The 27,274-nt window shown below is 50.8% G+C and overlaps 9 protein-coding genes across 9 annotated transcripts; 2 read left to right on the top strand and 7 right to left on the bottom strand.

The window, feature by feature from the left end:
* Positions 1 to 349: 349 nt before the first annotated feature.
* On the bottom strand, positions 350 to 5,037 carry Asppvi_003052 (uncharacterized protein; the record flags this gene model as incomplete). Its single annotated transcript, XM_043299024.1, has 3 exons — positions 350 to 505; positions 566 to 754; positions 811 to 5,037. 3 exons carry the CDS (start codon positions 5,035 to 5,037, stop codon positions 350 to 352), a joined length of 4,572 nt encoding a protein of 1,523 aa, XP_043154959.1.
* A 719-nt stretch (positions 5,038 to 5,756) lies between these two features.
* Asppvi_003051 (uncharacterized protein) lies at positions 5,757 to 6,307 on the top strand (the record flags this gene model as incomplete). Its single annotated transcript, XM_043299023.1, has 2 exons — positions 5,757 to 5,773; positions 5,842 to 6,307. The coding sequence occupies 2 exons, from the start codon at positions 5,757 to 5,759 to the stop codon at positions 6,305 to 6,307; spliced, it is 483 nt and encodes a 160-aa protein (XP_043154958.1).
* Positions 6,308 to 7,017: 710 nt separating this feature from the next.
* Asppvi_003050 (chitin synthase export chaperone) lies at positions 7,018 to 8,358 on the bottom strand (the record flags this gene model as incomplete). The annotated part of the gene is made up of 6 exons (XM_043299022.1): positions 7,018 to 7,235; positions 7,313 to 7,646; positions 7,711 to 7,804; positions 7,866 to 7,953; positions 8,019 to 8,115; positions 8,329 to 8,358. 6 exons carry the CDS (start codon positions 8,356 to 8,358, stop codon positions 7,018 to 7,020), a joined length of 861 nt encoding a protein of 286 aa, XP_043154957.1.
* A 2,046-nt stretch (positions 8,359 to 10,404) lies between these two features.
* On the bottom strand, positions 10,405 to 11,547 carry Asppvi_003049 (dienelactone hydrolase family protein; the record flags this gene model as incomplete). The annotated part of the gene is made up of 6 exons (XM_043299021.1): positions 10,405 to 10,559; positions 10,634 to 10,745; positions 10,818 to 11,069; positions 11,137 to 11,288; positions 11,340 to 11,423; positions 11,487 to 11,547. The coding sequence occupies 6 exons, from the start codon at positions 11,545 to 11,547 to the stop codon at positions 10,405 to 10,407; spliced, it is 816 nt and encodes a 271-aa protein (XP_043154956.1).
* A 676-nt stretch (positions 11,548 to 12,223) lies between these two features.
* erg4 (c-24(28) sterol reductase) lies at positions 12,224 to 14,247 on the bottom strand (the record flags this gene model as incomplete). The annotated part of the gene is made up of 5 exons (XM_043299020.1): positions 12,224 to 12,235; positions 12,293 to 12,510; positions 12,569 to 12,900; positions 12,971 to 14,029; positions 14,210 to 14,247. The coding sequence occupies 5 exons, from the start codon at positions 14,245 to 14,247 to the stop codon at positions 12,224 to 12,226; spliced, it is 1,659 nt and encodes a 552-aa protein (XP_043154955.1).
* Positions 14,248 to 15,092: 845 nt separating this feature from the next.
* Positions 15,093 to 17,373, bottom strand: Asppvi_003047 (RING-type E3 ubiquitin transferase MAG2; the record flags this gene model as incomplete). Its single annotated transcript, XM_043299019.1, has 2 exons — positions 15,093 to 17,042; positions 17,119 to 17,373. 2 exons carry the CDS (start codon positions 17,371 to 17,373, stop codon positions 15,093 to 15,095), a joined length of 2,205 nt encoding a protein of 734 aa, XP_043154954.1.
* A 751-nt stretch (positions 17,374 to 18,124) lies between these two features.
* Positions 18,125 to 20,973, top strand: Asppvi_003046 (mRNA-binding ubiquitin-specific protease UBP3; the record flags this gene model as incomplete). Its single annotated transcript, XM_043299018.1, has 5 exons — positions 18,125 to 18,646; positions 18,710 to 19,438; positions 19,496 to 19,602; positions 19,657 to 19,819; positions 19,882 to 20,973. 5 exons carry the CDS (start codon positions 18,125 to 18,127, stop codon positions 20,971 to 20,973), a joined length of 2,613 nt encoding a protein of 870 aa, XP_043154953.1.
* A 1,389-nt stretch (positions 20,974 to 22,362) lies between these two features.
* Asppvi_003045 (putative Na/H antiporter) lies at positions 22,363 to 24,240 on the bottom strand (the record flags this gene model as incomplete). The annotated part of the gene is made up of 5 exons (XM_043299017.1): positions 22,363 to 22,728; positions 22,778 to 23,186; positions 23,236 to 23,318; positions 23,373 to 24,046; positions 24,123 to 24,240. 5 exons carry the CDS (start codon positions 24,238 to 24,240, stop codon positions 22,363 to 22,365), a joined length of 1,650 nt encoding a protein of 549 aa, XP_043154952.1.
* Positions 24,241 to 25,039: 799 nt separating this feature from the next.
* On the bottom strand, positions 25,040 to 26,417 carry Asppvi_003044 (RNA-DNA hybrid ribonuclease; the record flags this gene model as incomplete). Its single annotated transcript, XM_043299016.1, has 3 exons — positions 25,040 to 25,466; positions 25,549 to 26,137; positions 26,207 to 26,417. 3 exons carry the CDS (start codon positions 26,415 to 26,417, stop codon positions 25,040 to 25,042), a joined length of 1,227 nt encoding a protein of 408 aa, XP_043154951.1.
* Between the last annotated feature and the right edge of the window lie 857 nt (positions 26,418 to 27,274).

Here is a 27,274-nt window from a genome sequence, read left to right as displayed (position 1 = left end):
GTAAGGGCCAGTATCACTTCTCCATATGGTCATGATATTATGCATCAGTCATTAGACTAAAGAAGCCGTCGCTTCGTGCTAGCACGTATCATCACGCCCTTGAATCATTAATAAACAAAAGAAATGCCCAAAGAGCCTCATCCACCACATCGAAGCCTCCCCCCAAATATCCACGCAATCCTTCTCGTTTGGGCATTACCCTCATGGAGATGTCCACTCGTCCTGAGCCATGTTTCCAGAGCGCAGACGCGAACGACATCACTCAGCAGAACAGTTACCTACTCCTCTCTCCATTCATTATCAAAAGTTGTCTCCGTAGTAGATGAGCCCAACGCGGCAAGTAGATACATTATCTACAAAGCTCCTGCAAGCGCCGATTGATGGGACCGAGTTTGCGAATGACGGGAGAATGAGGGTTGTTCGAAGCGACTTCCATGTACAATGTATTCAGCCGCTGTGTGAGGATTTCGATGATCCTAGGTGCAACCTCGTGAATGTCGGGGTCCTGATTGTAACATCCAGTCAGTCATGGCTATCAAAGCAGAGGAATTCCGTCAGAACGTACCCTCAGGTCAACAGATTGGAGGACAACATCCAACCACGTGAGACGGTCGTCAACGTTTGTGTGGAGAGAAGACGTGACTGCAACACCGACCGAAAGCGCCACAATGGGGGAAAGCCTAGTGAGGTACGATGGGTTGAGGCGGACAAAGAGGTTGTCGAACAGATCGGCCTGCTGACTAGATTGAAGCCACTACAGCACCCTTAGAGTCAGTAGCCGCTTTTGATCTTAATTTAAGAGTTTCATACCTTGACTGAGCCCTCCTCGTACCGACCCTCACTCATCAGCTGGGCAATCTCTGCCAGCTCAAGATCCTCGGCGGTTCTGGCCTCGCTGGGAGCAGCAGCCCGACCGGCAGATGATGCCTGCTGCGAGCTGCGGCTTTCCTCATCCTGCTGTTTGGCACTCAGCACGCGGTTGAGTCTCAGGATTTCGTTTTGGAAGTTAGTCTGGGCCGCAGCCATCGACGCGACCGTGTCAGACAGACCACGAACAAGAGTTGTGAGCTGATCGATCTTCGCGGCATCGTTGTGGCGCTGAATTTCGTACTGCTTCATCTGAACCTGCAACTGCTTCTGCATGTCCGATCCGATCTGTTCGGCAGCCTGCAGAGCAAGGGTCTTGAAGGTGGGGATGATGGAGTTGTGCAAAGCCCTCGACATCTCACTCTCAAGGTGGGAAGCGATTTTCTGACCAACGGCATCCGAAATGACTTTCATCACTTCAGGTTGCTTGACTGAACGAGCAACTGCATCAGGGAGAGCTTGACGCACCTCGCGAGGCACAACACTGCCCAGGTGCTGAGAAATGACCTGATCTAGCTGTTTTCCAACAGCGGCCGAGGTAAGCTCAGTCAGGGCAGGAACAACCTCAGCCTGAATGCTGCTAGACACGATACGAGCCAGATTCTTCTCCACATTGTCAGACAGGGTGCTGGAGACCAACCGCAAAACTTGATCCTGTTTGGCCGCAGATGCAGCGTCCCAGTTGCGTCGCTCTTCGTCGAAGCGGGAGTACAGGCCTTCCAGCTCGCGACCAAGACTCTTATTAAATTCAGTAGTGACACCAGTTTGGAGTGCCTCCAAGTGCTTGGCCCAGATCTCGCTAGCGCCAGAGGAGAGGGGCGCGGCAGCAGTAACGGCAGGGAGAGGGGCGTCCATGGTTGATGGTTGTGTTGTGGAAGGTGCCAGTTGGGTGGGTTGTTCAATTGGTTGAGGCACAATACCGGACTCACTGGGCAGCCCCTCAACGGCAGTGAATGTTGCTTCCTTGGCTTTCGCTGGACTCTCACCGGTAACGGCAGCAGCAGCAGCAGCCTTCTTTTTCTTCTTTTTCTCAGGCTTCTCGACGCCATTGACCGCTGCGGCTGGCTCGGCTTGCTCCTCGGCAGACTTCTTCTTCAGAACCGGCTTGATAGGGGACACAGTGTTTGAAGGAGCAGGTGCACCAGCAGCTTCAGTGGTCGCCTCAGGGGTCTTCTTGGCCACTTCCCTCGGTGTAGCTCTGGTGGAAGCGGAAGCCGAATCACCATTAATTGAAGGTTCATCGGCGACGTAGCTGGGAAAGGCCTGAAGCTCAGAAATTTCGATAAGGCCTTCCTCCAGCGCATTCACAGGGCGGATAATCTTATTATCGACGCCCCATCCCAGGTCTTCTTTCTTGACGGTCAAGCAAGTCACTCCACGCGAGTGCATCACGTAAAGTTCGAAGAGCGCATTGTCGTCTTTGCTATCTCCAGGCGCCTTAGTGGCAGGAAGAAGATCCAAGCTGCGCAACTGGCCCTTGGAGGCAAACGAAATCTCCCGAATGCCACTCATGCATGCGGTAGATTCCGGCTTGGGTAAGCTCGAGTCCTTCTCACCAGAGCGCTTGATGAAAGACGCCTGCGACATGGGCTGTAGGTTATATCTAGGCGCGGACAGGTGAACAAAGTAGATGGAATTGCGCGTAGGATGTCCGATCACAATGATGCCAGACGCTGCGTGGTAGGCGACACTGCAGATGGCATCTGATTCGTTCTCGTGGGGGAACTTGAGCTCCTGCACGGCCTTGCCAAGCCCAATATCCCAGAGCTGCAAGGTGTGGTTTTGCTTAAGTCCAACCAGAACGTAACGAAGGGCCATCGATTTGACATAAGGACGCAGCTTATCGATGAAGAGAACAGAGGTGGGCCAAGACTTCTCGGTGGGAGATCCGGTAACAAAGGTGTTCAAGGGGACGCGAACCTCAGCTGTACTAGGCACGTTCGTGAAAAAATCGGGATTGTTGACCACTTCGCGAATATCCCAGAAGCGTAGCCTGCCAGTCTTGTCTAGGGAAGCAATGACAGTATCATCGTCACTAAACACAAAGTCCTTGCCAGCCTTGCCAGTCGAGATCTTGAGGGCCCGTTCCTTGAAAAACTTCTCCGTGTTGACAGTGCGTTGAGACCCCGAGACACCGTAGTTCGCATTGGCAGCCGCCTGAGGACAGACGACGTAGATATTCTTGCCACGCCCGATAGCGAAGAAGCCGGGATGGCGAGAGCTTCTCTTGGCCCGCGTTTTCAGCTGGCCACCAGAAGTGTTCTCATCAGAAGCCGGAAACGGCGGGAATATCAGGCTCTCGCTCTCTAAGGCATCCAGCTCGAACAGATCCTTTTCTCCGCGCGAGATCAACGCCCAGTACACCGTGCCGCTGACACCAATACCCAAGATGGCTTGCTCCTCGGATACGCCGCTCGTTGTGGCTGAGGTGCAGAGAGTGACATTGAACACACGGTCGCGGGTTGCACGGAAGACTTGCTTGTCACTTCCATCCTCCTGACGAATGATCCTCATGCCTCCATTCTTCGCTAGAGCGTAAACGATGTACTCCGATGTAGCCGAAGTCAAGGAGCGGTCCAGTTGATCAAACTCCTTCTTCAACCGGGCGATGTCCATAATGCCATCATCCCGAATGGTCGGAAGTTCCTGGGTGTTGCCCTTAAGGGAGATGGAAATAAACGGCTTCAGAGGAAAGTTGTACACGGGAACAACGCGCTCTTCTTCCTTCGCAGCACTGTCCTCGGCGCTCTCCCAACTGTCTGCAAGCGCTTCGCCACTTTCGCCATTAGTGGTTTCGTTAATAGCTGCAGTACTGTCTGCCGCGGCGCCCTGGGCGGCCGCTGCTTCAATCATTGCAGCCTGCTTGGCCTCAGCAGCTGCATCACGAAGATGACTAGCGACGGAGGAGATAACCGCTTGAACGCTTTCTTCCTTGTCCGTTCGTACAGGCAACGACTCCTCTTCCTGGGTCGTCTTGTCACGCACTTCAGCAACGTCGCGGCCAACTATCTGATCCACCAGTTTGCCAACTACCTGGTTAACAGCCTCACGCTGCTCTGCGTCAAGAATTGGCGATGATGGGCGTTGCGCGACAGACGATGCTGCTGGCTGAGACACGGGAGCAACATCCGCAGTTGCACTTACGTTGATCTTCTGGCGCTGCGTGAGCTCAACGGCGGGGCTAGCACTCCGAGACTTGATCTGAGGAGAGGCCTTGCGTGGCGATGCAGCTGCCAGTTGCTCAAAGGGGTTAGTGTATGTGAAGATGCCTTCCTTGGGCGTCAGTGTTGACTTGGGCTGTTGAGAAGATGTTATGTCCGGCTTCCCAGACACAACTTCCTCGGGACGCGCTCCGGACACTTCAACCGGCGCCTGTTCGATCGGCTCAGCGACAGGGGACTTGACCGGAGACACAGACCCTGCTGGTTGGGACACCGCCTTCCCGGGCCCGTGGGACACGTCCTGGCTTGGGGATGGTCGGTTGAGCAGACGAAGCAGCATCTCCTGCGTGTTTTCAGCAGTAGGGGCCGCCGACAAGGAGCTCTCGCCGATCCCGGAATGAGCAGGTTGAGCGAACTGCGAAGCCGTAGGCATTACTGCAGCCGAAGTTGGAGCTTGAGCTTGTCGACCGAACAGGGAAGCAACCAGATCAGAGGCCGAGATGTTCCTCGTGTGAGACCTAGATACGCCCTCGAAGCCAGTTTCCTGGGCAAGAGGAGACCTTGGCTGCTCCATTCCAACAGCAATAGGCTGTTGTTGAGACGGAGCAGCCGCAGTGCCCTGATTAAACTTGAGCAAGTTCAGCAGATTGACAGCACGGTCGGGGTTCTGAGATTGGGACTGCTGCTGCGGGTACATTTCACCACGAGGAGTGGTGTTATTAGGACTGAGGATATCCGAGCCATGATGAGGCGGTGTATTGACCGGGGATGGGCTATGAATGGCAGATGAGACCGAAGGGTGACGGTAGCCATGCTGCAACAACTGAGGGTGAGACAAACTCTGCCCATCGTAGGATTGCGGCTGCGTCTGCTGTTGCTGGGGACGGTAGCCCTGCTGGTAGTGCATAGGGTACTGCGACATGGGAGCGTCCTGAGCAGGCGTTCCCGAAGGAGATGGACGTGGTCTGATGCTCGCCAGGAGAGCCTGGAGATCGTTGGGGGTGGACATTTCTGTCAGCTCACCGCAATGAGAGGCGACCTCCCAAGTGATGTCCAAGCTCTAAGCTTCTCTCGAGAGCTCTCTTTCGAGAGCAGAAAGGGAGAAGTGAGGAAGCAGGAAGGTCAGATAGCTTTGGTAATTGAAAGAAAGAAGACAAAGAAAGGGGCTAAATGAACGGACTATGGTACAGAGAAGAAGATGGGTAAGGAAGGGGGAGAAGAACGAGAAATGATGATAATTCAGTTGAGCAAAAAGAACAAGATGGAGGCCGAAGTGGCACTAAGTCGGGTTAGGTAAGTGGCTTATGATAAGTGGCTGATGCAGGTGAGGCTGATACATACGCTTGAATACCTGAGGAAGTGGCTAAGGTATGAATGCTAAGGTAATTATGGCGGGATTGAAACCAGTTACGGTACGGTAATATCTCTTATTGGAGGGAATCAGCAATGACGCTGAAAATCCTCAGTCAGTCAAAGAATACTTAAGATGAACGAGAGATTTGCTCGTATCCTAGCTGTCTGATGGGCGATTCCTTTCCACTATCTGCATCTAATCTCCATCTCTCCACCTTCTTGTGCCCTCATATCTTCTTTTCTTGACTGTCAGGATTACTCTTCCTTCGTCAGTCTTTCTCTCAAGTTGAACACGCTCTTCAACAATATAACACTATACTTGTGTCACTATCACAAGAAGTGTGCTACAATCCTCTCAGCCTATAGACTCCCACCATGTTCTGTCTCAGGAGGTAAGTCGCCCCAGCGTCTGAATATCATGCCAAACTTCAAGCCCACTCACTCACGCGATCACTTATAGCTGGTTACCGCTCCTCTTCATCCCAACCAACGCCTCCCCGCTCTTCATCATCTCCTTCGTCACCCTCACATACATCCTCCACCGACCATGCATCTACTGCTCCGCGCTGCTCCTCATCCTCTTCATCTCCTCCTGCCACTGGGCTGACCGCTGCTTCTTCGACTTCCGCGGTGACTGGTTCTCGCCGCGCTACGCAACTTCAGACCCCTACAATACCGTTTCGGCTAATACCTCCCTGCCCGCAGAGAACGGGTCTCTGGCCAGCTATGTCGTAGAGACCGTCAATACGACCACCAAGGCGCTGGCGGGCGCGGCGGTCGAGGAGGCGCAGCGGCGACTCGCGCTCAACGGATCAAGTGAACTGGGAGAGCAGGAGTGGACCGGTGTTGGCCTCGAATGGTTGCGGAGTTTGCTGGGACGACGGGAGTGGACTCTTCCCTGTGTAGATGTCAAGGTTCGGCTTTGAGTTTTTTCCTTTCTTTTGATTCTTTTCCCCACCAGCTCCAAAGTTCGAGTATAACCATATGAGACTGAAATTGGGATATCGTTTTGCATGCACGGGAGGGTTCATAGAGCATGGATTGGGCTTGCATTATTTGACCTGACCCAAATTGCCGACTGTCATCTGGATGCAGGTTGTCGTCGCTTCTTGGTTTGGTTTCGTTCTTATGATCGTGTACAGAATCTACCGTACATACTTGATAATATTAGAGCTCACGCTTCGATCCGACAACTACAGGTACTTGCGGATGGCAGATTCGCTGTTCCGCGATAGAAGGCAGAGGATATATTTCAATGTGCAGTGATTGGTTATAGACATATGCTAGTGGCTAGCTAGGTACATGACAAATAGGTATCTGACAGTAAAGGAGAGGATGAATATGTAAACATGATCACATGCCCGTTTCATATCAAGGTGACCATATCATTAAAGGGGTAATACAAATCATAGTCACTGGTAGCATCAGGGAAATCGTGAAACATGAAAATTGAGTACAGAAGTGGTATCAATGGCAGTCCAGGCATAAAAAAGGGGGAAAGGTCAGACGAGGACAGAAAAACATGTGCGAGGATAAGGGTCCTTCCTCGTCTGCAACGGTATGAGCATTGTTATCGCTGAAGAGGGCCGGCACTCGATTAGATCAAATTAAGCGGCTGTTACAATGACAGCGCAGATTAGTTGTAGCCGCTGCCTACAGCCATCGGCATAGGCCAGTCGTCTTCCGTTATACTGCTCCAAAAGAACCAGACCGTAACGACCGACAGGAGTGTGAACAATGTCTCGAACAAGGCGCCGTTGATCTTCCCGTGCGACGCCTGGCAGAGATGGGTGCTAATCACGTAATTGAAAATCTGGCCAATGGCGAACAATAGAGCCCCCGCGGACAGATACACTGAATATTACGTCAGTTTGTTAAGCTCTTATGAGGTTGGAGTCTCCCGGTTCTGGAAGAGAAGAGGTTGAACATACACATTGGCCGGAACTCGCCCAGGACGCGGATCACCAAGACAGCTTCCAGAACGAAGAACGCCACGAGGAGGACGAGGGGGAAGAGCTGGTACAGGACGTAGAGGGCGATATTTCGATAGTGATGAGATGCGTCTGTCGCAAACTCTCCTGTCCAGTCGAAAGCAGTATCTAGGGCGATATAACCGGTACCGATGAAGAACACCAGGGCAGAAGCAAGACAGAGACCGAGCGAAACAGGTGTACCGTCGTCAAGGAACTGAAACCCGACAAGAGCGTTCAAGAAGAGGATCCAGCAAGTCGCGGTGATCGCAGCAATATGAACCGCCGAAAATCCCTAGGCGCGTCGCTCAGCTGTGTCCAGTAGAAGCAAGGCGTCAATTAGCACAGACAAAACATACCTTCAGCACCGCGCTGTCAAGAGGGAAGCCGCCCACGGTGAAGATCTCGCAGATCTCGACGATAATGAAGCCAAGAAGGAACAATTGCATTTCCCTACAAGTATTTCCCGTCAGCCCTTGTCCATTCCTCTCACAGTCTCTGTTTAGCCGCGTACCTTCGCCCAACCGCGGCCTGTTTCCGTTCCGATCGCCATAATAGGAAGAGCGATACTAAGATGGATATGAATGCCAGCAGTATCGACCCTGCATCGATATCAGTCTCCCAATTTGCGACTCGTCTCCATGGCATTCTATCCGTCGTTCCATACCTAAGTTGCTGAGATATCGATGATTGCCCAGGTCAATACCGGTGAGGGCACAGCCGCCGTAGGCTTCATTAGGGGGTTGATTGTGGGCGACAAAGAGCTACCGAGGAACAATCGCAGTCAGCAAGGTTGCAGTCCTACGGTGACAAGAACAAGATTCCTAGAAGGAAACCCGCCAGGGAATGAAATTGGCCTACTCACATTGCAAACTGGCAAGGTCGAATCTCTGCAAAAGTCCTGTTCGCCAAAATCCCATTGGTTAACTCTCCTGTCGCGCACCAGTAGACGTGTCGAATTCCGTCGGCAGACTCACGTTGAAATTCCCAAATTGTGTAGAACCCATGATTCAGCGACCGTTGAAGCGATTGACCATGCAAAAAGACTTGGATGACTGTGGACAAGATTCGCGCGGCTCGGTGGTGGTCTTGCTGGTGGTTAAATTGGCTTCCCTTTTCCTGGGACCCACGCTAATGGACCAGACCAGGCCGTTGACAATGGCTCCCGTCGCAAAGTTGAAACAAGGCAGTAAACGTGGGACGATGATGATGATCGCTGTGTCAATTAAGTCTCTGCAAGTGCAAGACAAAAGCTCAAAATTTACGTATTCTCCGCAGCCAAAAGTGAGGCGATTTAATCGATGAAAATAGTGGTGGGCAGATCGTGAGTTAATTGCAGCTCAAAAGCGTCGGTAAGTGAGACTGCGAGATTGTTGCCATCCACGAGGGCAATGCAACTGGACGTGAACGATGGCAGATTATGCAAGATTATACTCCGTATGCGAGTAGACAATATGTCGAAGAAAGGAAGTGGGACTGAAGATGGAGAATGGCTGTACAGCTTGACTTGACACGAGGGGGCTTAGAGCGAAAACACCATCAGGACAATTAACGTCGATGAGCGGGAACGGTAGCCTACAGAGCGCAAAGTAGAGGAGATAAATCGGACAATTAGATAGACTGTCCGGTGCGCAAAAAATGAAACAGTGTTTGGTGAATCAATACTAGTCGAAGCTTGAAGGGGCCATAATTGATTGATTTTCTCTCTAAAGATTTGACTCAGGGACCAAACACTCAAGACCGAGCAATAATTGAGCGGCTGGGGTCTTGGGCTAATTGAGTGCCAGCTACGTATGGGGAGAACTTTGATACTCCATATCCTGATTCCTTCCATCATCCTGGACCTTGGTCTGATTCTTCGAGGTTGGAGATGTTTCTCCTGTTAGAACCTGATGATCAAGGCACATCGATGAAAATAATAATAGACCACTAGGCATAGGTATATTTTTCCTTCGACCATGGTTGGTCGACCCATGATTGGATCGTACCAAGGAAGTCTTCCATTTCTGTCCATGGATTGTTGTTGTTTTTCCCCGGTTTTCTATTCTTGGTGCCTGCAACTGCTCGTCCCTGATTTGATACATCAACACGTAAGGTAATTTTACTTGTCATGCACAATTGGCAGTCATTTCAGCTGAATGGCACAAGAGTTCAAGCTAGGGATAAAAGTACAGTCAGAGCTAGCTCTACCAGCTCGGTACCTTATACGTCCATGTATCTAGTTGCGTCTGTAGTTGTCTCTCAATCGACATGTTCTTCCCAACCCCCTGTGGAACCTTTCGTCTACGGCGTAGTTTCAATCAGTATGCCTAAACTACCCATACGAGACAAAAAAAAGCACCAGAACATCCCCAAAGTAACATGTAACTAGGCAGTCTTTAGGTCTGTCCAAATACGGTATTGTAACTGACTGACGACACCCGACTGTCTTACAACCTAAGTTACAACTCATCAGCCACCCGATTTCCTGCCTTCTCCCTCTTTCCATGGGGTATGGAATACGTGATAGCGGGCGGCTCCTTGCTTTTTAATGGCATACATTACGGATGATCATCATTCTATTCAAACCAATGCCTAGTGCACCGGTCAACATCTCATAGCTTGCCTGGGGTATTGCTATCGATCATATATTCCAGCTCGATGAACTTGGATGATTCAAGCTGCGCTTCTCAGTAGACTAGATTCCAAGTGTGCACTGATACCAGTTTATGGCTGAACTCAGTCGGGGCCAATCCTTATGGATGGGCTGAAGCTTTCCATTCCCCATTTCCAGTGTTATGCCGTGTTGTACTTAGTGAATGTTTCCAGTTGTCTTGTTCAACGATCGATATAGGCAGCTACTCTGAAAGTCCATCTCTATCAAGTACGATAGCAAGCGGGCCGTCTGCTCCTTACTCTCTGGTCTTCAACTCGGCAGATTGCGGCGGGTCTGAAACGCCGAAGACATTGACCCATATTTCATAGAGGTGTCATTGTGGCTGACAGCCGGAGACAGCGGCAGGCCCAGAACATCTTCATGTAAGATGCGCTTCTATTGGCGCATTGAGAGAAATCTAGCATACATCCTCGATTTCCAGTTTCTTACCATCGTGTTCGCCCAGGTCCAATTTCAATGTCCGTCCGAACAACTCGAGCAGCATCTCAAAGCATACCTTGGTGATGGCGGGGTCATACCGTCCCTTGCTGAGCTCGTCTCGAATGAATGCATCTGTCGCGGTTCTCCGTTAGTACTTACTACCTCGGAAATGACTGTCAACAACAGAGCGTCACAATCTAACGTACGTTGAGCCCATGCGACCTCATAGAAGCTGAACAGGACGCCCTTCTCATGCAGGGTCTTGCGGATCAGGTCTCTACCGTCCGGCGGAACATGGTTGTCGTTCTTCCCAAAGATCTAACGTATTGTCACTCAGCTGTCGACTATCATCCAGATGCCGGAGCGTCCAACTAGACGAAATCAACTCACCATCAGAAGTTCACCCTTGATATCGCCCGCTCTAGCCAAACTGTCGTCATTCTTACCCTCGCCGAGCGTCTTGCTGTGGATGTCCGTCGCAAAGTAGCACACAGCCGCCTTGACACGGCTGTCCAACGCACAGCGGTACGCAAGATGACCACCCAAGCACATACCCGTTGCGCCTACCCGGCCATTGCAAGTGGGCAGGGAGAGCAAGTAGTCAACGCACAACGAGGCGTCCTCGTCATAAGCGGCTATTTTCTACGTCTCGGTTAGGAGCACTCAAACATAATCGGCCGCGATGGTGACTCGGCTTGTGGGTACATACCTTGCTGATTTTCCACTGGTTTCCCTTGTCGGTATCTTCAGCATTGTACTGCAGTGGCTCCGGACCGGTGAATTCGTGGTAGCTGGACGGCGCGGCACAGATGTACCCCTGGCCCGCAATCTGTCTGGCGAATCGCGAGACAGGTCCAGTCACTGGCTACAGTCAGTTTCGGCGTCGCCAGTTCCACGAAGCTGTGTACGCACCTTGGTAGATCTCACTGAACACTACTACACCGGGGAATCGAGCCTTGGGGTATCCAGGAACAGTAGGATGGAACACGTAGATACCTGATTGATTTGTGATAAGCAGATAAGTCTTAATTGGAGACTTGTAGTCAGTTGGTTACATACGCATAGTCCCATTTCCATCCGCCTTGGTGGGCACATCGTGGAAAGATTCMTGGATCAACATGACGGGTGGGAGTGGGATTAAGTGGTAAGTAAATGCTCAGATGACTGTATGATCTTAATATAAGCTCGATCGTACAGTGGCACAATCGGTTGAATCAATTGCAACTGCCAGTCAGTTATTACTGCTTTCATGCAACGCGATATGGTGGGGTTTCAACGCCTCTATCGATAAGCTGCGATGGAGGGATGAAGACAGGTCATGTGATTAATAAGATATATTTTTGGCTTCAAGTGCCTGGATTCGAATGCTCACTGATGATACACCTCAGATACGAAGTATTCGCTATCTTCTAGGTTCCTCGGAATTTATACATTATCATTCAAGCGATAGAGTCTCGCTAGTGTCATAAACCTCTTCATCAAGGGACAGGGGTAGCATTAATGGAAACAGGAGAAGGAGGAAAAAGTAACAAAAAGGAAACCAGGTGACCGGTAATAGCCAATCTTATGATGTACATGAATCGAAATGAACTGCCGGTGAACATCAGAATATTGACTCCTGCTGTGAAATAAGAAGCAGATGCAGGTGAGTCGGTAATATAGCACTTCCAGACCCGATAAGCCGATGCATATTATTATGGCATATACCGAGTCCTGTACGTGATGAGAGGGTTTTTGAGTATTGTTGTGCCCACTGTAAGGCGCGAGTGAAAGCTGTCAGATCGCTCAGTCTTCCTTTAGAACACATACTAGACACCCGAATCAGTCAGTCTGTTCGTCGCGTTTCAAGATGAGAAATAGCTTACGGGGATGAAAAGATAAGGAACCTGTCGTTCGTACTCCACCCAGGCTTCGCCGTACTTATTCCGGCAGCGCTGGATGTCACGCAGCGCACGGTGGGTGATCATGCACGCGAAGAAGATGGGGTAGAACCAGGGAAATGGGCTGCTGAAGCCAGTAATCAAGCCCCAGTTCAAGGCAAAATAAAGATCGCACGTGTAGTGGATCTTACGAGCTTTGCCGTCTGTGCCAGAAGTCAGCATGCTTGTCTGAGTGCTTCATTGAAAAGACTAATCACTTACACCATCCATCAACGAGGATCTTGGAACCATCGGCAGCAGTGATTGTCTTGGGGTTCTTGAGGGTCTGCCATGGGAGCTGAGGGAAAGTTTTCCGAGAGACCATGGTACCACGCTCCTGCTGACGGAAACGGTTCTTCTGGCTGTTGGTTGTATCCCAGACCCAGTAAACAAACAGATATGCTGCATACAGGAACACCAGGAAGACACGGTTCCAACGGTAAGTAGCGGGATCATGGCTGGCAAGGTAGATCGTGCAGTGACAGTAACTCAAGGGCACACCGGCCAAGTTCCAGAAGATGAGCATGAAGCCCCACTTTTCATAATACATGTCCCTAAGACGAATTAGGCTCTGGCTGTGATGGCTATGGCTAATCCAAGAGCAGGACATGAGTGGAAGCTTACCAGGTCGACACGATACACTCTTCGCCTTTGCAGCAAGCATTGGCGTACAGGAAGTGCGCCATGAGGAGGAACCCAACTTCTCCGGAAACATAGCCGTAGACCTCGTACTGCCGAGCTGCAGCACCTAGAGAGATGAAGAAGAGAATAAACCAAGGAAGGCGAACCTCGAAGAACATCTTAAAATCAAGAATACCGAACATCCTAGGATTGAGCTCCGCGCCCATGAAGAAATCATAGATAGGATACCCGGTCATGCGATGTTGCGCGCCACGAGCCAACGCAGAGAAGTATGCGACGAAGGACACCAGGAAGCCGGAGATGATGGCGACGCTCAGAAGAGGCCCGAACTCGTCGATGACAGTGTACAACTTGAAAATTCCGGTGAAATGAAGCACACCAGCAAGAGCAATGCTGGTGTAGAAAGACCAAACGCCGGAACAGTAGTAGGGGAGCTGCTTTCCGCCGAGATGCGGCAGAGCACGGCCCATGACAGTCACACCAGGGAGAAGAATGTAGCATAGACCCTCGAAGACGAAGAATACCCAGTAAATGATCCAAGCTCTGAGCGAAGGATAAGCGCCTTCATAGACCAGATGGCCCATGTGTGAGAAAAATTCCGACATGCTCTGGCCTTCCGAAGGACGGGGAAACTTGCCATCATAATAGACGGCACCAATCCACATGTAGTACATCAGCAGAGGGAACCCAATCATCATGGACAGCACTCCCCAGGACCCTCCAAACTCGAACTCTCCGCTGTAGTCAATCTTAGGATCCTTGCCCTCAACCCAGCCGTCAATGACTCGTGGCTTCTTCTCCGTCGAACCATTGGCGTGTCCATTGGTGTGTCCATTGGCACGTCCGTTCTCCTTCCCTTCTGGCGCATGTTCGGTCTTCACCTTTGTAGAAGGACGTCTCCGGGTAGTAGACTTGGATCGCCCGCTGATTTCGGTCGCTGAATCGGACACGTCGTCCGCACTGGTCTCTGATGCTAGAGCGACGCTGCTGCGAGTGACTCGTCGGCCAGGGGTCTCGACGTAACCAGGGCGTTCCAATTTCCTACTCGGAAAATAAAAAAATTAATTAGATTGATAAACGCGCGGCATTGTGTATTGCCAAAAGGAGAAGAAGCAGGCTCAGTGAGCGTTCAGGGGCCAGCAAGCTTGTTGTCGCAAAAGGTGGGTTCCGGTTTCTTTTTTGCGCGCTCTCCTTTCGTCGCACAGGGAGCAAACCACTTACTTAGGGGTTTTCCCTGTTTGGGAGCGTGTGACAGTCATGGTTTTCCTTTCATGAAATTGTCGCAGTTAAGAGGCAAGCAATTGAGTAGATTTTATCTAGTGTAGAGCAAGAACCGAGAAGATCGAGGAGGAAAGGGGAGAGAGGGAGAATGTTTTTGGGGGGGTGGAAACAAGAATTATTATTTACTTGGGGTTAGATTGCGACCAAGACTAACCAAGATACCACAACAACTGGGGAAGAGAATGGAGATAAGATCGTCCATTGCACTGTGGCCTCTTCCCATGGATAAAAATGTGGCAATAATGTTACTTCAGATTCGAATCATGCGATGAATGGGGGTAAAATATCACTCAATGAATTCATACAATGCTTTATGTTATATGTCTTGTTGAGCATCGAGTCCATGAAGTCCCTCAACGCTTAATGACTGGTGCATTCCATACCATCTTAGGCTAATAATAAAAGCACTTGACAGTAGTAGAAATATCTGCAGTCTAGAGCTCAAGGAGGATGACGAATACGTAGAAATGCAAGGCAATCAGAGGTTCTACCAATCCTCAGGCGACCAAGTGTACTACTATCTACCTGAGGTTTGCGCTTAGTAACCGACAGAAACAGTCACTTCAGGTAATCGAAAAATCCATATCTTTATTCAGGATCTATTTCAGGAGGGCAATTGTATATTTCCGAGATTGTTGAGATCTTCAAACCGTCGAACTCCACGCCATGCTCCAACAACAAGAGAGAGATACACGCCCGTAAGACCACCTGCACTCTCCAAACAACGGTTCCCTTCCAAAAACACCGTGAATAAGAAAGACCTAAAATGAGCAGGAAAAATGAAAGAAATGAGGCGAATGTGCTGCTATACAATGACAGGTATTCATGCTCCTCTCTGAATGTTGGTTGACATGAGCGTGATCTTCTTATTCTTCTTCTTGCGTCCACCACCACCAGCAGAAGAAGGTTGGTTTCCTTCCAGACTCGTCTGAGCCAACAACTGCCTTTCCTGGTGAGCCAGTAATTCTTCTTCCCAGTCCTCGCGCCAGCCGTCATGGCGAGTGGGTCTCGAGGGAAGTTCTGACGACTCTGAGATTGATGGTGCGACGGTAGTTCCCCAAACAGTACGAACTCCGGGAGGAGTTGTCGACGGTGAGGCTAAGGCGCCAAACTGCGAGGACGGCCGAGGTGGTGATGCGGACGACGAGCCAGCGTCGAAGGGCGGAAAGCCGGCAGCCGTAGGGTCATTGGACAATGGCTGGAAATCTTGATCGGAAAACGGTGAATCACTGATGCCAATGCTGGGTCTCCTACGGCGAGCAGCAGCCCAGCGTTTTTCCTCCTCTTCCTTCTCCGCGCGGAGTCGTTCCTTCTCTTCGCGTGCTTCTTTCTCCTTGTTACGCTTCCTTCTTCTTCCAGTCTCAGCGCTGAAGCGCTCCAATATTTCTGGAACGACCACATCTCTCCAATCGCATTCGAGGAAGTTTACCTCACATCCTTGCGGAAGATGGCCTAAATACTTGACGCGTTTTCGAAGCTCATCGTCAACGATATGTCCGCTTGAGATACGCTCGACGCGGGGGAGAATTGTCGCTGGAAATGTAGCGTAATCTCCAAAAGCAGCCTTCAGTATGCGAATATCCAACGGAGACAGGTAGAATTGAGGAAGAGCCTGATAGAAGTAGAAAGGATGGTCTGGTGGGTGAGGTCCATTGCCTTCCCGAGTCCGATCGCGTGCATGAGGGTTATGGCTATGACCAGCATATTTCTGTTTCAACTTCGCTTCCGAAGTCGAGTCCAACTGCGCATTGGCCACAGCCTCTGCCACGCTGTCTACTTCACTAATCGTAGCCGGAGTAGCAGCGCCCACACTTGACGATGAGACGGACTCAGCTGACAAGGTCTCTCCCGTCTGAATAGCATCCGGTGGTGACTGCGCCGGGACGGCTTCCATGAGTGACTTGTCCGTAGCAGCTTGTCGCTGAATATCGGGCGGATTTCCAATCCCTTTAATTTTTGCTTTGGCATCGTTGATGGCGGCAATGGCTCTTTTGGTCCACGTAGTGTCGTCACCAAATAAAATCTCATCCTCAGCTTCCTGCCTTCGAAGATCTTCCACTTCTGCGTCATATTGAGAGATCATGTAATCTTCTCCACCTTTCATAATTCGAGCGTAGTCCGCTACCTCCGCTGCATGGTACCACGGAACATCCTCGCCGGGGTTGAGACTCTCTGCGCCATCGCGCGGTAGCGCAAGGGTGCTGCCCGGATCTCGCTTCACCAGTCGTAGCACCACATCACCGCCCTCGACAGGGATATCTCCTTCTTGTCCACGAAACCACCGTACAGGTCGGGTCTCTGAAATGTAAATCGAGTCCCAACAGATTGGGCACTTCTTCCAGCGAGCCTTCTTCTCAGGAACGGGAGTGTCGTCGTCCGTAGAGTGCATATAGCGAATCAGGCACGGTAGGCAGAATATATGACCACATCGAGCCATTCGAGGTGCTACTGGCGTAGATAAACAGATGGGGCAGCTTGTAGATTGGGTTTGCGCCGAGACCAGAACTTGTAAGACCGAATCCCAGTCCAGATGAACATCGGCATTCGCCGCCTGCGCATGATAACTTCGAGTGGGATTCACAATAAACCGGTAATTTGCGTGAACATAGCGAGCTTTATCCATAGCATGGTAACCCGAGCCTAATCCCCACGAAGCATATCGACGGCTATTGCGTGGTGGCGGCTGGTATTGCGGGCGTGGAGGTAGGGAAAAGTTCATCAAATGCGTGATGGACGTTTGTCCTTTACGACTCGTTGTCGATCTCATGACGGCCTGAGCACCAGAATATCAAATCTTAGTTTTCTGATCAAAGACCTGAAAAAAGAATGATTGCTTTTGAAGCACATACAGTTTCGCTGTACTCGTCATCATCCAGTAACCGAGGACGCCTCTGCCGCTTGTGATGGCTCTTCAGAGCCTGGTTATTTCTTGGAGAACTCGAATTCCTTGATGCCAATCCTGCTCCGAAACTACCAGAACCCCCAGTCCGCCTCTGAGAACCGCTATCGACAGCAGGAGTTGAGTAAAATGCCGCGGAAACGGGCTGGCTAGGAATATTCACGACTTTTGAAGAATTCGGCACTTGACCAGGATTGGACGACATCTCTCAACCCGAATTCGATGATGATGGCCGGGCCTGATTTCCTATGGCGGGGGAGCGCGGATAGGAAGTAGTGTATGAGGGGAAGAGGATGGAAGGCCGAGACTGAGCCACAGCACGAGAGAGATCAACCCTCGATGTGAATGCAGATCATAGGACATGCACTCAGCTTGCGATGACACCAATCAGAGGCCCCAAGGCTAACACGGGGAGAGGAGGAGGAGCAACAAGTCCTGATCCCTCTCCTGTCGGGGGGAGAAAGATGAAGAATGAGGAGGAGGGGCGAGTATGTCATGTCTTGGCAGCCATCGAGAGCCTCAGGCACGTGCCGCCCGCCCAAAAAACAGCATCTCATCTCAGCTCCAAATCGGCCTCTCCATCGCTTGGCCTCCTCGCCTTCTTCCGTTGCGATCTGCGCCTCTTTGTGGCATATTCCTTTTTACTGCATCTCATTCGTCGCCTTACTGAGATTAAGGTGTCTCCTCCTAGGTAAGTGTCTCAGATCATCGATCCTACCATCTCTGGGTATCCTGACCTGACAGGTCCCATTCAGGTCCGGACACAAAAAACGAGACATCAAGCAAAGAGACCTCCGCATTTATATTTGCCATTTCCGCCTTCGAGCTTGTGATGGCCGTATAGACGGGTTCTGCTCCGTCAGCTCTCTGGTCCACCTCGCTTCGTGATTCTTATGGCTCCCATTGAGGCAAAGCGTGGCTGAACAAGTCGAGGCAACTTTCCGACGTGCCTGGACATGATGAACCATCATCTGCCCGCAATGCCCCATGGGCAGCCACCCATGCCGCCTCCTCGACGACAACAAGATCTGCCCTATGCTGGAGGACCGCCCAACATGCGCTCTGCGCCCGCCTATATGGGTTATCACCCTCACATGAATGGCCATCCGCCTCCTGCTTACTCACCGCAACAATATGGTCATTGGTATCCAGCGTATCCGCAGATGCAGCTTCCTCCACGACCATTCCAGCCTCCATATGCGCCAATGATTGTCTCTTCGTACCCTCATTCGCCGCCTGTCATGGCTCCATCTCACATGCCACCCCCGTCGCTTGCAATGCAGCCTAGGGCCGCGACTCCTCTTCAATCTACCATGTCTCCGCCGGTCGGACCGGTGCCTGTCCCATTAAACATGCAGGCTCAGTCTCCTGCGGATATTCCTGTTCATTTCACACCCAGTCCTGTTGTGTCGTCGCCCTCTGCTTCCGCGCCTGTGATACCCGCGGCCCCTGCTCCGAGTGAGCCTTTCCGTGCTCCGGTGAGTGATTTGACCCTGGCCGGCTTCCGATCTCGGATGTTTTTGCTGACCAAAAGATCCCAGTTGCCTTGGCTCTCGGTACCCGACTGTCCCTTCCCGGCCAGGACCCCTCACAGACGTCGAAAGGGTCGCAATTTACAATCTTCATCTGTCTCGGTCGAGCTGCCTTCAAAGGAACCGCAACTAGTTAAGCAGGGAGAGAAACTAGATGAAGAGAAGCGGGTTGAACAGACTGTGCAAGAACAATCAGAACCCCAGACTCCATCTCTATCTGCTGCTCCTTCGGTTGCGGATTCGACTCAGCCCACGACACCGTCTTCAGCTGTTGCGTCCACAACTGCCCGCCCCCAGTCACACTCGAAAGGCTCCAAACCCACCATTCCTGTAGTGCCTGTTTTGCCCGTCGTCCCAAGCCCTGTAGCCCACCGGCAGCCACCCAAAGACGACGCGAGTCGTGCTCCTGGGACTCCTAAATCAGCGACAGCCTCTGTTATCTCAGCGAACGAGACACCAAGAGAAGATGCCGCTGAAGAGGCAGCCAAAGCAGCTTCGCCTCCTCGTGCTGCCCCTAAGTCTTGGGCAGACCTTGTTCGAGCAAAAGGAGGCTCGAAAGTCTCTGGCCAAGCTGGTGCTCACTCGGTCGAGTCTAACGGCATGGTCATGCGCAAGAGCGAATCCCTGGCAGATGTACTAACCAGCCTTGGGGAGGATGTTTCTCAGTATAGCGACAAAATCGCCTTTCTAGAACCGAGAGGGCTTATAAATACTGGAAATATGTGTTATATGAACTCCGTAAGTTGGCACGCGGTCTGATCTGCTGTTTCACATTTACTAAATATCTGAGAACAGGTCCTTCAAATTCTGGTCTCTTGCATACCGTTCTATCAATTCCTGGATCATGTCGGCAGACGAGCATCACATAGCGTCCAGAGCGCATTTCCTATGGTTGATGCTATGTCAGTTTGCCCTACTTACTACTTTCGTACGACAATACTGACTTCGTGTCTTAGGATCATGTTCATGAGAGAATTCCGTGTCATCGATGCTGCTGATTCGGAAGAACAGTTGAGGCTTCGGCTGAAACCTAATGAACTCGAAGAATATGGCGAAGCGTTTACTCCGGACTTTGTATACGAAGTGATTCGACAATTACCACGATTCCGGGACATGCAAGTAAGTTTTGCTTTTCACACAGACTAATGAAGTGATTTGCTTATCGATTATTCTTTTATTAGCGAGGTCACCAGCAGGATGCTCAAGAATTTCTGGGATTCCTTCTGGAGGAAATGCACGAAGAATGCGTTCGAGCTGCGAAAAACCTGAGCACGACGAAACCCGCGGCTTCAACGTCCGCTGAATCGATTGATAAAGAGGAGCAGTCCGGCGATGGGTGGCTAGAAGTGGGACACAAACAAAAGGCTGCAGTCACACGCTCTTCCGGTCACGTCGCGCAGGAGTCCCCAGTCACCAGAATATTCGGTGGCAAGATCAGATCGGAGTTCAAGGTACCGGGCAACAAGACTTCCGTGACCTTGGAGCCTTATCAGCCTCTGCAGCTTGACATTGGCTCCCCCGATATCCACAATATCGTCGACGCTCTTAAAGGTCTAACCAAGCCGGAGAACATCCAAGGTGACTTTAACTCTTCACGTGGTCCCAACGTCACTGCCACAAAACAGATATTCATTGAGAATCTACCACCTGTCCTTATTCTCCATCTGAAGCGTTTCCAGTATGACAGCGTGACCAGAGGTACGCAGAAGATTTGGAAGAAGATTGGGTATCCCCTGGACCTGGAGATTCCCCGAGAGGTCTTTCCTCCGAACAAACGCAATATTATGATGGCCCATGGTGGTCTGCCCAAATACCGCCTGATTGGTGTCATCTATCACCATGGTAGAAACGCTAGTGGCGGTCATTATACGGTAGATGTCCGCCGTCAAGACGGTCGCGAGTGGATTCGTCTCGACGATACGGTCATTCGCCGGATCAAAAGCGAGGATGTTGCGGAAGCCGGCGGCGAGGAAGATCCTAAGGTGCTTGCTGCCGCGCTCGAGCAGCACAAGCGAGACAATATCTCCAACGCTAACATCTTTGGTCATATTGACCAGGATGATCAGGAGCAGTCTGACAATGAAAGAGGCTGGAGTCAAGTGAATGGAACAAGCACGGGAGGCCATTCGAGCAAGAAGTCCACCTCAGCTGTTCTGAACGGGGCCTCTGCCGCTGCTTCGGGAAGTTCTTCCGGAGTCAGGACTCCCATCGGCCGATATGGGTCTCGTGACAACAAAGTGGCATATCTTCTCTTCTACCAACGTATTGCATGAACGCCAACCAGACATTGAAAAGCATCGTTGAGTTCCAAGAGACGGAGGCGCCCGCGGCCTAACGAAGATCCCAATAACGAAAAAGTAAGACGCCTCTGCCGCCCGCCTTACCATCATTTTGCCAGTGTGCAATCCTAATCTTTCAACTCTCGTCCGTCCTCCGAATCACTTCCTCTAACTGCACGCCTGATTCGTTACATCGATGCGACCTACCATGCTTGGGCTTCTGAATTGTTTGCTGACCTCCCTAGTCTCTCTGTCGGCTGTACATACGACCCGACATTTGTCTGAGTACCCATCCGCAGTTCATTTGTCATGAGTCGAACTGTTCATAAAGCGGATGTTGTTTGAGCGAATTATTCGAGGCATATCGGCTAGAGGAAGCAATCGTTTCCTTCATCCGTCCACACTTTCCTCAAGACTTGGCTTAAATCTGCAATATCAGCACTTGATTTACTTGCTCGAATGACTTTTCCATGATGAGCGCCTCGCATTCGATACCTGTTTCTTTCCGGCATCTCTCTTCTTCCCGATGATGTTCGTCACGACTATCTTCCTTTTTTCTTTTCACCATGTTTGTATTCGCAGTGCTGTATCTGGTGGAATATTTCTCCGGTATATACCCCCATTTTTTTTTCGCATAGCTCCACATTTGGTTTTGCCTTGCGGACAAAAACGGGCCTTTTTCTGATATGTGGCGTGGATTGGACTTATGACGACCCTACGAATCTTCTTACCCATAGACATGTTGATCGAGAGGATGCGTGGCTTTTTCTTTTCGGCTGATCAGGCAGACATTCGAGCGGAGGAGGTGTGCACGATCGGGATTACTGGCGGCTGTAAAGGCCTGGCTCTGGTGGGATGGTCGCTGGACTGATTCTCTACTTCTTGCCTCGGTAGGCGCTACATGTAACCTTTTCATGATGGAAATATGAGAACATTTGCTTTCATGAGGGGTGGCTTTTCGGTGCGTGTCTCAATTGACGACGATGACGATGATGATTTGATGGAGAGAGTGGTGGTCAAAGCGGGACAAAAAGGATGGGATGGGAGTTTATGAAGATCACAAAAGCATGTTTTAGGAAAATCTAACACATTTCCTTCTAATCTGCTGAGCCTGATGTGTAATATGTATCGTCTGTGCTATATCGACAAGGCGTCCAACGAAATTTGACCACTATGCATCGGGGTATTTATCTTCAAAAATGAGCCAAAGCGGAGAAATATAAACGCAAAAAAACCGCGCGACATCTATCAACAGTTTATCAAATGCTGAGCCGATTTATGTAATGCAGATTGGCAAAAGCATCTTTAAGTGTCTAAGAACAGACACCATCGGGGAACGAGAGTCCAGGCTGATATCGCTGGAAGCAATGGATCCTTCTCAGATCATTGTCTCTCGACAGGCGGAGCAGCAACAACGCCCGTTTCAGGATCATGGATAATGAGGTTCACCGGTCTAGAAGGTTCTTCGGTATTCCCTGTCCCGATCTGCGGCTGCTCCGTAGAGTCCGTCGACCTAATCACAGATCGACCAATCTGGAAGACGGCAGGTTCCGGAGGTTCGCGCCCATTGCCGCGTTTACGACCTCGGTTCGCAGACGCGCCCCGGGTGGCAGTGCTGTGGGTATGGCTGATATTCGCGATGGGGACCGGATCAGGGTCCGTTGGGCTGCTGCTGCTAATAACGCTGGAGATGGTCCGAGGAAGATGATATCCAGCTTTGACCAGTGGAATGGAAAGTCCATGAACGATCTGACAGCAAGTTAGCGACGATTCCGCCGGGTGAGGCGTGCAGACTTACGATGCTGCATATAACTAGAAACCAGACAACCACGTCAACGGCTTCTGAGACTCTCTGCGCATCCTCACGGACTTTGCCGTCCACCGTGATTGTACGCAGATATTCACGGGTCACTGACAGGTAGAAGATGGCTCCAACCCCGATAGGTCCGAAGAAACCCACAAAGCCAGCTTGAAAGAGATGCTCGATCTGATGAATGTACTTGTGCATAGCGAAAATGATCGGCATCCGGCGAACAAGTAAAATCAGAATGCCCAGGAATATAAGGCGGTAGATTGGAATGATGCCGTTGTTCAGGAACGAAGACCATGGACAAACAGCGCCAAACCAGATGAATACGGCCAAGTTAAGAAGCATATCAATAGTCGGTTGAAGCGAGTCATCCATCGTTTCTAGGCGGAACCAATCGCTGACTGCGTGAGTATAAAGTATGCTTGGATCTGTCGACGGGGACTTACTCCTGAGTGAAGACATTTCCGGCAACGAAGCAAGCTAAAAGATCGTCGGTCCCAATCATGCCACAGGTCCCGAGAATAAAGAGCTGTACAAGATTAGCAATTGAAGGTGCTTCGAGGTGCAGCGGTGCCAAACATACTGCAAGCGAGATGGCAAAGACGAGAAAACTTTCGCGATCAACATAACGCTTCTCCTCGGCCCAGTGAAGCAGCTCCCTGGAAACCCAGCCGACGGCGATCCCGTACACGACGCTCAAGATTACTGTATAGACCCATGTTTCGTAGAACCAGAGGCCAATTGCCTTGCCAGCACCTCCACTATAGCCCTGACCATCCATTCCAATGTATTTCAGGAGGTACAATCCGAAAAAGAGAAATGGGTAACCAAGCCCATCGTTTGCTCCCGACTCGGCAACGATGATTCTCTGCAGAGGACGGGGAACATTTTTGTCGGCGAATTTTCCCTTCACGATGGAGTTGGACAGGACGGGGTCGGTTGGAGTAATACAGGCACCAACTATGAGCGCGTGGAGGAACTGAAAATTGGGAATCATAGCCCAGATCACCAAGCTGCTACACATCCACATGGCGGCCATTCCTGGACCCAGGAGAAGCGACAGGCTCTTCCATTCTATCTGCAAGTAGCGCTTCGGAAGTTGAATTCCGGCCAGTACCAGCTGGACCCCAAGGACGAGCCTGGTGAAATACAGAGTGATTTCCTCTAGGTTCTGCTCCGAACCTAGAGCATACTCTGTGGGCCTTATGAAATTCGCCGCATGGGGAGAGAAGACGATCCCCGCCAATAGAGAGATTACTGCGTATTGCCCGTCAGTCACAGTGTGCTAATTGCAATGCATTTGTTGTCTTAGAAGGAAGGGCATTCCACGAACATGCTTCAGACAAATAAAACCTCTCCTTGAACAAATAGGACACCAATCCGAAGACGGAGATAAAACCCCCCAACGTCGCACAGACGATGTTGAAGTTGATCAGCGAGAGAGTAGGCATGGATGCTCGTAGCCCCTTGCTTGCAGCTTCCACACTATGCGTTAACTATTGACTGTCAAATCTACCACAAATCGCTAGCCCGGCTTATCGCGCAGAATGCGGCCAAGCGGTGTCACAGTGTGGGCTGGGATTGTTCCACAAATGCAGAATCGCAATAATGATGCTCCAATAAATCAGAACATATAGTAGAGATAGTTGAATCTCATGAATTACCAGCAAGTGTTATTCAATCATAGTAATAATATAAACGAGTTTTCCCGCAATCTTCTTTCCAATCATGTAGATGTTTGCTGGCGATAGGCCTGGTATCGGCACTCTGGGACGCAAGTCTGCCTGCTTGAACGAGGAAAGATGGAGGACGTTGCAAGCAACCATAAAAGCTCAGCCGAAAAGTAGAGGTTTCAGTCCACGCAGGATCAGGGAAAAAGAGTAGAGATGACTATGACTGAGGGGAAGGATTCGAAGAAGAAAACATCCGCCAAGAAAAACTTTCGAAGTGGGGTGGAAGTGGCGGCGAGCGAATCACATGGTGGAGGAATGACCGGTCTCGGAAATAGTGGGAGTATTCAGGTTTCATAGCCTGTGAGGTTGGATTTTTTGGTCATGCCTAAGATAACTGACAAACGAGATAAATAGACACAGCTACTTAAAGGATATATGATGTTCAATTAACTCAGTCCATTGTCGCATACTTCCCTTCGTGGGAGTATCACGCTGCTGTGCGAAATGTTCATCCAATATGCTCAGCCGAACTCCAGAGCATGGACGTGTTCACAACATGTTTCTCAGGTATACAAGCCTAGAAATCTTCGTCAAGAACCTCATCCGGGATATCGCTTGCTGCTTCCAGACCTGCTGCTTTCTCCGAAACCCCCCTTCGAGCACCACTAACTGCAAGACGGTCAGCAGCTTCGTTGCCCGGATCGCGGTTATGACCCTTGACCCATTCAAACAGGGTCTTCACTTTGAGCTCATTGCGTTCCTCGATCTTGACCAAGATCGACTCGATCAAATCTTTATTCTCGACCGGCTTCTGATCGGCAGTCAACCAGTTATTCTTTCGCCACTTGACGAACCATACAGTCACACAATCTATCGCATAACGACTATCTGTGAAGATGGTGACGTCCCGATGCCGAGGAGCGATGTCCAGTGCTCGAAGGATTGCAGTAAGTTCCGCACGCTGATTAGTCTGCCGGTTGCCTCTTAATGGCTCCGAGACGTTTCTGCTGGGGAGAGGGCGTGTCAGTGAAATCCCCAGGTCATTGCAGTTTAGCGCAAAATCTATAGAGAATGCTGAGGACAAACCTTGTATCTCCGGGCCCAAAGAAGACTCCGACGCCTGCCGCTGCCGTGTCTCTACCGTTCTTCAGCGAACTGCCGTCGGTGTAGATGCGCAACATCCCAGGAGGGCCAGTCGGCCTCGTCTTGGTTGCAGATTTCTGTTCCTTGGTTTTGTAAACAACCTTTCCTGTGGCCGGGTCCAAAAGCACATTGGGATCAAATCCATCCTCCGCACCTGGTGGTAATGGACCAGTGCCCGGTTCCAAGGTGTTCCCTTGCTCGTCCTTTGGTAGCTCATCCACAAGACCTGGTGGTCCGGGCAATGTCCGCGACGTAGCAGTACCTCCGGCAAAGGTAGCTCCCGCTCCCTGTTCCATTCTGACGAATTCCTCCGCCTCTTCTCGCGTGGAGAATTTCTTGTAACGCGGGCGTGCAAACCCTTTGATCTGTTCCTGCGCCTTCGCCCAATCTGTATATACACCGGGGACACGTCCTCGCTGGATGCCGTAGAACCTTGTTGGCTCCGAACTCGAAGGAGTGGCACCACGGGCACCTGGAAGCTGCGTCCCTGTAAGGAAAGCATTTGCTTCCTCGTAGGTTGGAAAAGCTTGAACTATTGGAGACGATGAATATTAGCTCAAGCTGCGCACTTAGCAGGGCAGATAATTCTTTCGGCACTTACAGACCGCCCCTTTGTACCCCGTCACTTGAGTCAAGCAGTCATTCCATTCGTAGTAGATGCCAGGCTGATAGCCCGCCTTGACCGCATAAAACTTCCCCGGTGCGCTTCGCTTTCTCTTGGTACCTGCTGTTGCCGAGGCATTGGGCTTGAGACTGGCGGAAGTCTTCGCCGCAGGGCCGGGACTAGGCGAAGGGGTGGTGTTGTTGTTCATCGCGTCGTACAGAGGCTGCGGAAAGGTCGAAAAGGAGCGACAGGATATTTCGTTCGAAAGCAGTAAGCTTGAATAGACTCTAGTTGGCAGTGCAGCAAAGCTTCGAGATACGATGGAGCAGGATCGAGGGACGAGAATGCTTGATCTGCAGGTCGACGGGGGACACCGGGGCCCCAGCTTTGAAGCCGAGAACTTGAACCACAGGATAGGCGTGGTGGATAGAATAAATGCAGAACTAATCACAATGGCATGAATTTTCGTGGAACGAGAAGCCTTCAACAGGTATAAACGATGAAGGTTGAGGTGAGGGGGTGGAGGGGCCTGACAGTGCGAGAGAGGGGGGGGGTGTCCGGCTTGATGGTGGAGGTTTTGGGGGCAGAACTTCCTCTTCACCCCTCTCTTCTTTTTTCCATCTCGATATCTGAATGACTCGAAGTCTCTGTCAACGTTAAGGTATTAAACTGAGCCATGAAGTAAGCGGCTTGGAGTATCAGCCTTCTGTCCTTGATTCAAGAGTGAGATGTTGAGGGAAGCTTCTTAAACAGCTTCTGGGCCTATATGGACCACCGAGTAGTCTGCTACTTTCCTCCTCGGGCAAACTGTCAATAGCATAGTCGATCCCAAACACACACAAAATGCAGGGACAGTTAGTCCATGCTAATGGCATACTATACAGCTCACCTACAGCTTGAACAACGAAAATAGTGTTCCCTATCAACATCCCGAAAGGGTGGTTGCACCACTGACGGCCGTGTATATTATATCACGTGACCATATATTGTTGAGCATCATCCAACAACAATCCAGAAATGCAGCCTAGATGCTGCTGATTTTACATAGAATCGTATATCTTTGAC

This window comes from Aspergillus pseudoviridinutans, assembly GCF_018340605.1.
Source record: "Aspergillus pseudoviridinutans IFM 55266 DNA, scaffold_2, whole genome shotgun sequence".
NCBI lineage: Eukaryota > Fungi > Ascomycota > Eurotiomycetes > Eurotiales > Aspergillaceae > Aspergillus > Aspergillus pseudoviridinutans.
This window is presented reverse-complemented; position numbering and strand designations above follow the sequence as displayed.